Source organism: Rhineura floridana, chromosome 22 (genome assembly GCF_030035675.1).
Source record: "Rhineura floridana isolate rRhiFlo1 chromosome 22, rRhiFlo1.hap2, whole genome shotgun sequence".
NCBI classification, from domain to species: Eukaryota; Metazoa; Chordata; class Lepidosauria; order Squamata; family Rhineuridae; genus Rhineura; species Rhineura floridana.
Genome location: NC_084501.1, coordinates 14,733,177 through 14,741,840, shown reverse-complemented (window position 1 = coordinate 14,741,840; position 8,664 = coordinate 14,733,177). Strand labels below are relative to the sequence as shown.

The following is an 8,664-nucleotide window of genomic DNA, read 5'->3' as shown; positions in this document are numbered from 1 at the left end:
ATGATAAGGGAGTCAAAGGTGTACTAAAGAACGATAAGGAGATTGCAGAGAAGCTAAATGAATTCTTTGCATCTGTCTTCACAGTGGAAGATATAGGGCAGATCCCTGAACCTGAACTAACATTTGCACAAAGGGATTCTGAGGAACTGAGACAAATAGTGGTAACGAGAGAGGAAGTTCTAAGCTTAATGGACAATATAAAAACTGACAAATCACCGGGCCCAGATGGCATCCACCCGAGAGTTCTCAAAGAACTCAAAGGTGAAATTGCTGATCTGCTAACTAAACTATGTAACTTGTCCCTCGGGTCCTCCTCCGTGCCTGAGGACTGGAAAGTGGCAAATGTAACGCCAATCTTCAAAAAGGGATCCAGAGGGGATCCCGGAAATTACAGGCCAGTTAGCTTAACTTCTGTCCCTGGAAAACTGGTAGAAAGTATGATTAAAGCTAGATTAACGAAGCACATAGAAGAACAAGCCTTGCTGAAGCAGAGCCAGCATGGCTTCTGCAAGGGAAAGTCCTGTCTCAGTAACCTATTAGAATTCTTTGAGAGTGTCAACAAGCATATAGATAGAGGTGATCCAGTGGACATAGTGTACTTAGACTTTCAAAAAGCGTTTGACAAGGTACCTCACCAAAGACTTCTGAGGAAGCTTAGCAGTCATGGAATAAGAGGAGAGGTCCTCTTGTGGATAAGGAATTGGTTAAGAAGCAGAAAGCAGAGAGTAGGAATCAACGGACAGTTCTCCCAATGGAGGGCTGTAGAAAGTGGAGTCCCTCAAGGATCGGTATTGGGACCTGTACTTTTCAACTTGTTCATTAATGACCTAGAATTAGGAGTGAGCAGTGAAGTGGCCAAGTTTGCTGATGACACTAAATTGTTCAGGATTGTTAAAACAAAAAGGGATTGCGAAGAGCTCCAAAAAGACCTCTCCAAACTGAGTGAATGGGCAGAAAAATGGCAAATGCAATTCAATATAAACAAGTGTAAAATTATGCATATTGGAGCAAAAAATCTTAATTTCACATATACGCTCATGGGGTCTGAACTGGCGGTGACCGACCAGGAGAGAGACCTCGGGGTTGTAGTGGACAGCACGATGAAAATGTCGACCCAGTGTGCGGCAGCTGTGAAAAAGGCAAATTCCATGCTAGTGATAATTAGGAAAGGTATTGAAAATAAAACAGCCGATATCATAATGCCGTTGTATAAATCTATGGTGCGGCCGCATTTGGAATACTGTGTACAGTTCTGGTTGCCTCATCTCAAAAAGGATATTCTAGAGTTGGAAAAGGTTCAGAAGAGGGCAACCAGAATGATCAAGGGGATGGAGTGACTCCCTTACGAGGAAAGGTTGCAGCATTTGGGGCTTTTTAGTTTAGAGAAAAGGCAGGTCAGAGGAGACATGATAGAAGTGTATAAAATTATGCATGGCATTGAAAAAGTGGATAGAGAAAAGTTCTTCTCCCTCTCTCATAATACTAGAACTCGTGGACATTCAAAGAAGCTGAATGTTGGAAGATTCAGGACAGACAAAAGGAAGTACTTCTTTACTCAGCACATAGTTAAACTATGGAATTTGCTCCCACAAGATGCAGTAATGGTCACCAGCTTGGATGGCTTTAAAAGAAGATTAGACAAATTCATGGAGGACAGGGCTATCAATGGCTACTAGCTGTGATGGCTGTGCTCTGCCCCCCTAGTCAGAGGCAGCATGCTTCTGAAAACCAGTTGCTGGAAGCCTCAGGAGGGGAGAGTGTTCTTGCACTCGGGTCCTGCTTGCGGGCTTCCCCCAGGCACCTGGTTGGCCACTGTGAGAACAGGATGCTGGACTAGATGGGCCACTGGCCTGATCCAGCAGGCTCTTCTTATGTTCTTTAACAATGTTATGATGCAGAGTAGATTTTTATTGGAATTTCAAAAAGCATCCAAATAATAAGCAGTTTAGAACAGGATCAAGCATGAAGAATGCATGTTAGTGAACAGCTTCTCCTTTACCATTTTATTTAGAAAGGGGGAGATAGAGTTCTATATTCCTTCCACCCTATTTTATGTAAAGCCCCAGTTACCCTGATTTACCCATTTAACTGAGCAACATTTTTGTAGACAGAATGAATGGTTCCTGTGCAAATTTCTCCAGTGAAGTTGTGTGTTTTCCGAAGAGCATTAGGCAAGTAATTAAATATCAGACGAGAGCATGCATAGCATAGTGTAAATCAGAAACAAATGCATGAAAGATCTATATGGGCCTGATTTCCAGGGATGCAGAATGCCCCTCGCTCAGTTCCAGTTAGGATTGGCTGGGATCGGGGTGCTCATATCTAAACTCAGATCTCAATATTCCACCATGAATATTTTGGACTTCCGTCCCCTTTCTTGTGTTGACAGTCCATGAGAGCTTAGCAGGGGTAATAGCAGGTGCTGCCTCTGCGCTTGGTGCCATACCCAACACAGCGACGCCCTCCCACAGAAGACCCAAGAAGACCTGAAGCATCATAGCCTCCGCTCCATAATCCGGCTCCATAGCCACCAACGGTGCATGGAGTGTTGCCTCCGACTGCCACGGCTAGCAGAGAGGATGGGTCCTGGGATGATCACAATGACGGGAGGTGGCTGGATCACGATCTCTGATGGTGGGACCTGGCTGATGCATGAAATGACAACTCCGGGAAGCACCCCAAGACTAGAAGAAGGGACGCCATATCCAACCAGAGCACCAGAGCCATAGCCAGCACCAGAGCCATAGCCAGCACCAGAGCCATAGCCAGCACCATAACCAAACCAACCCGATCCACAGGGGCCGAGACCTGCTGATCCTAAACCAACAACTGGGGTGGAAGCACAGGATGGGATGGAGCAGGATGGTCCACAGAAAGCCATGGCTGAGTCTGAAAGAACACCCAAAAAACAAGCAGTATAATACCCAAGAAGGACTGTGATTCTCAGCAGCGGCGGAAACTATGGATTCCCAGGAACACAGTGTATCAAAGGAAAAGAGGTGCAGGCTAATTTATGAACATCAGAACTTAGTTGCCTGTTCAATCGGAAGGAGGGGTTAGCCTCTTGTTGGAGCCCCCCCCCAGTAAGGGAGAACCCAGCCATTGCCAAACCAATTGTCTCCTTTGAGGAAGGGCCATAGCTCAGTGGCAGATCATCTGCTTTGCATGCAGAAGGTCCCCGGTTCAACCCCTGGCTTCTCACAGTAGGGTTGCAGATAACCCTGTCTGAAACCTTCAAGAGCCACTTTGGACAATACTGAACTAGATGGGCCAATAGTCCAATAGCAGTTTCCTAGGTTCCCTATGAGCTGCTCTACCTTTAACCAAAATCTGCCCTCCTGTACCGTTAGCCCATTAAATCTGTGCAATGACTTGGACAAGCCAGCCTTACCTGTTCTTTGGAGGACGAAGAAGCTGAGACAGGATGAGAGGTGAAGTTGATGGAGGACTGTAGAAGGAGCAGATCTTTTACACTGTGCACACGGTGTCCCTGGTGGTTGAGACACACCCCTTCGCTCTTAATATCCCAGTTATCCAGGATCAAAATCTGCTGTTTGCATCAAAGTTGAAATTACTTTAATAAGCCAAAAGGTGTCAGGAAGCCAAGCATTATGCTGTCATCACCTTATTGTGATGATTCACAACACAATGATTTTTGGATGGTTGCCTTTTTGTTCCCTCCAGGGATTTTCACTCTGTTCTGTTGACCTGGGAGAGAAACAGTGGGACTTATTTCAGTTTGGGCTGCAGTTGGGTTGATAATTTGGGGAACTGGGTAGGAAAGGAATTCATCCTCAGTTGCTTGGTTGTTTCTATCAGGAATGGGGAATCTGTGGCTCTCTAGATGTTGCTGGACTACAGCTCCCATCATTTCTGGCCATTGGCTGCTCTTGAGGATGACTCAGAAACTTCAACTGACCCAAAATGCAGCACCCAGATGCCTGGCTGGGGTTCCTTTTAGAACTCACATAACCCCTGTTCTAAAACAGTTGCACTAGTTGCCAGTTCATTTCCTGGTGTTCAGGTTAGGGTTTAAAGTCCTAAATGACTTAGGCCCCAAATATCTCAGAGACTGCCTCCTTCCCTACAGACCATATCTGGCATTAAGATTTGCAGAGGGGGCCTTCTTGGTAGTTCCACCAACCTCAGAAGTTTGGGGAGGGAGGTTGACAGCCCCGGAGAGAGCTTTCTCTGTGGTGCCCCCTAAGTCGTGGAATTCCCTCCCTGCAGAGGTGCGTCTTGCACCTTCAGTACACAGTTTTTGGCAAATGCTAAAGACACACCTCTTTACCCTGGCCTTCAGCTCCTGAGATTTGTTTTCAGAACTCACCCTATTCTTGTGATTAAAATGTGTTTTAATTCTTTGTAGTATTCTACTTTTGATGTTGTAAACTGCCCAGATAATAATAATAATAATAATAATAATAATAATAATAATAATAATAATAATAATAATAAAATGCTTCCTAAGGCTGATGGAAGTTGGAGTCTAGCAATATCTGGAGGGACACAGGTTCCCCCACCCCTCATTTATATCAAGTTAAAAGTTTATGTCTGTCTGATGTTTTCTTATCATAGTCCTTGAGGACATTAGAGGAGCCCTGCTAGATCAGACCAAAGGTCCATCTTCTCCAGACTCCTGTTTCTCCCAATTGCCAGAGAAGGGGAAACACAAGGGGAGGGAATATTTAAAAATTGTGCATAGAGTGGTCCAACATGTTTCAAAGTGACTGTTTCTCAGTATCACTTGGGTTAAACTTCAAGACAAATGTATAGGGTTGTACTTACCGTTAGTCCGACTCAGGAGAGACCCATTGACAGTTTTCAACGCAACCGACTTAGGCCTATGAAGTTCAGTGGGTCTACTCAAAGTGGAACTTAGTTGGATGCCACCCGTGGGTACCTGCTTTGGAGAAACATTTTGAGAGATGAGTGGGCTTTCCTTGGGAAGGAACAAGAACTGTGCTGACTCAATGGTAGAGCATCTGCCTTACATTTAGAAGGCCCCAAGTTCAATCCCTAGCGTCTCCAGATAGGGCTGGGAGAGACCCCTGCCTGAAACCCTGGAGAGCTGAAATACTGAGCCAGAGGGATTAATGGTCTGCCTCAGTAGAATGCAGCTCCCTATATTCCTAAGAGGACTTCTCCACAGCACATCTCCGGCATATCAACAAAAGAAATTGGATCAACTGTGTTTTGGTAAAATCCTTGGCATTTGTGGATGTTCATGTATGTTTAAATAGTCTGTAAACACTCACACATGGTCCTATTCCATGCCGTCCCAATCGGGCCAATGTACCCTGCACCAGCCCAGGGACCACCCACTCTGCCTTGGATCTGATCTCAAATAAGTTCACTTGTGGGACAATATTTAAGGCATTAAAATAAATTTATTAGAATTATATCCCACCCTTCCTCCCAGTAAGTTTCTGTTTTATTTGGTTTCTGTTTTCGATATATATTCCAGTTGCAATGGCTTGTGGCTAATGCAAATAAAGGCCCTTGGCTTTGACTTATGCTACGCCTATCAACATTTGTGGCATTCTGGGTAAACCCAGACTTATTTTCCGCTCGTACAGAGCCAGTATTTCCCCTTCTGCAAAGCTCTACCATTGCAATCAGTAACCTATTACACTCTGCAAGGAATGTTTTAATTAAACCTAAGTCCTTGAGCATATCATTACTCTGTTTCTCTAGTTCAGATAACTGTTGGGTTGTTGATTGTTCAACCTAATTCCTCTGGTTAATCACTTCTTGAATGGTAGAGCTCCCATTATGGGCTAGCAGAGGTGGACACATTGCTAATTCATTTTCCTGTTTAAGCATTAGCTAGTCTACAGAGGTTTGAGGCTCATGTTCCACTATCCAGGAGATAGTTTCAGCAAAAGCCAACTCAAATTGGCCCCTAGCCCCATCCAGGTCCACATCTCCATACATAGCACATCTAAAGTCAATAGATCAGTCTAATACAGAATTTGTCAGACATTTGTTCATTACTTCATCCTCTCTTTTAGGAGAGAAGAATTGTGTAATTATTGCCTGACATTTCTGTTTCTGCTTCTGTCTCTCAAATGGTGCCTCCACTACATCCCAAGTTTTTATAACATTGCCTAGTAAGAACCATTTTATTCATTTGGATCAAAAGTCCACTCAGTTCCACTTACAATGAACAATTTTTAACCATCGATATAAAATTATATAGATGAGAATTATGTGTACAAGATTTATTCCCTACCCTCTTTACATTAAGTAGATAAGTTGATAAGTCCATACCATGGACTGAAAAAAAGACAAACAGTTGGGTGTTAGAGCAAATTAAACCTGAACTGTCACTAGAAGCTAAAATGATGAAACTGAGGTTATAATACTTTGGACACATCATGAGAAGACATGATTCACTAGAAAAGACAATAATGCTGGGGAAAACAGAAGGAAGTAGAAAAAGAAGAAGGCCAAACAAGAGATGGATTGATTCCATAAAGGAAGCCACAGACCTTACAAGATCTGAACAGGGTGGTTCATGAGAGATGCTCTTGGAGGTCACTGATTCATAGGGTCGCCATAAGTCGTAATCGACTTGAAGGCACATAACAACAACAACAAGATAAGCTGAAATCAGAATAGAGAACAACCAATTTAAAAGTGCCAAACTGAAGCCTATATATATATATATATATATATATATATATATATATATATATATATATATATATATATATTCTTTATTTGCGGTCAAAGACCCAAACAACAAATTTGAGTACAGAGGAAAAATTAATAAAATACAGAATACAAATTTCAACTTAACTATATGCTAAAACTCTTCGAGACTAAACGAAACCTCAGGCCCTGACTGAGGAAGCCATTCAAGGTACAAGACTTGATCGTATATATTGGGCTGCATAGATGAAATTGGCCACAGCTATTGTAAGATTTTTACGTACTCCATTTAGGAGCTGTTCTATCCTCCTCACCGGGGAGCAGTTGGGAAACAGTTTGATGAATGGTTGGAGGAATTTAGACCTTACAGAGGAATATTTTGGGCATATAAATAGGACATGATACAGTGACTCTATCTCTCCCACACAGCAGGGGCAAATCGTTTGCGCATGCGGAATCCCCTGATATCTCCCTTCCATTACTGCTGAATTAAGGCAGTTAAATCTTGCCCTAATAAAGGCGTGTCGAATTTTAGGGACTGTTAAAAAGTTTAAGTAATCAGCATGTGTTTTTATATTGAAACTCAGATTATGATAGAGTGGCGAACATGTTTTGGCCGCAGCTGTAAGAGCGCTTTGTCTATCTATGTCTTTGAGTCTGGTGCCAATAATGTGAGTGGTCATAGCTGGTTCACATTGGGATAGATGTTCTAGAGAGTATCCTAATCTGGGAAGTTTGGAGTGAAAAATTTTCATCCAATTTGATGTGTATGAGTCTTCCCAGAGCCCTTTTAGGACTCCATTAACAAGGCCATAGGAGAGTTTTATCCAGTATTTAAACGCATACGACCATGCAAGGCATTCAATCGAACTTAGACCTGCTTCCAGCCTGAGGGCGGCACTTGGGACGCACCTTGGAACGCCAAAGATGTGACGCAGAAAAATAGAAAGAACCGCCTCAATTGAGGCATTGAAAGCAACAATCCAAATTGGAACTCCATAAAGAAGTTGCGGAATTACCTTTGTTCTAAAAATGTGGACGGCGGCTGGGATAAACTGCCCTCCTTTGGTATGGTAATAACAGAGTATACATTTCATGGAAGTACGGGCCGTAGCAGCCACCGCACGGACATGAGAAGCCCATGAAAGGGAGGAATGGAAAATAATGCCTAAATACTTATAACTTTTAACCTGCTCAATTTGTTGGCCATTTATTGTCCAGTCAGCTACCAAGGGACAGTTGGAAAAAACTAGTATTTTGGTCTTAGAGAAGTTTATAATTAACTGATTGTCCGAACAGTAATTCATGAAGACTCGGAGTAGACGTTTAAGACCAATTGGAGTAAATGCCAGAAGAGCGGCATCATCTGCATAAAGCAGGATAGGGCATCTGTGATCACCTAATTTAGGGGAGTGTAGGTTTGGGTTGGTACACCTTGTCCCCAGATCGTTTAAGAAAAAGTTGAAAAGTAGTGGCGCTAATACATAGCCCTGCCTGACTCTTTTAGTAGTGGGGATTGACTTGGACAGGCCCCCATTGCTTCCGCAGCGAATTCGCCCAGAGGTCTCCTGATATAGGGAATAGATGAGAAAAAGTAGTCTTTTATCTATTGACGATTTTGCCAATTTATCCCATAAATTCCCTAGAAATGGTGTCAAAAGCGGACTTTAAGTCCACAAAGGCAACATGTAGGGCTTTTCCCATTTGGTACTTGTATTTTTCTGCCAGGTGGTGAAGGAGGAGGCAATGGTCAATGGTTGATCTTCCTCTCCTGAAGCCTGACTGCTCAGGACCCAAAATATTTTCCTCCTCCATCCAGTCACTCAGTTTTCCTTTCAGGTAACTGGCATACAGTTTCCCTACAATTGACAAAAGGCTAATTGGCCTATAGCTTGCTGGGTCATCCCGTGGTCCTTTTTTGTAGATGGGAATAACAATGGCTTCATGCCAGGCCTCGGGGGAACGGCCAGTGTTGTTTACCAGGGTGAATAGGTTAGCTAGCATAGG

General features: G+C 43.3%; 1 protein-coding gene across 1 annotated transcript; it reads right to left on the bottom strand.

Moving 5' to 3' along the window:
* Positions 1-2,051: 2,051 nt before the first annotated feature.
* Positions 2,052-3,436, bottom strand: LOC133374776 (keratin-associated protein 21-1-like). The gene is made up of 2 exons (XM_061605989.1): positions 3,392-3,436; positions 2,052-2,889 (listed from the first exon to the last, which is right to left on the bottom strand). The coding sequence occupies exon 2, from the start codon at positions 2,879-2,881 to the stop codon at positions 2,495-2,497; it is 387 nt and encodes a 128-aa protein (XP_061461973.1). The 5' UTR covers positions 2,882-2,889; positions 3,392-3,436; the 3' UTR covers positions 2,052-2,494.
* Positions 3,437-8,664: the final 5,228 nt, after the last annotated feature.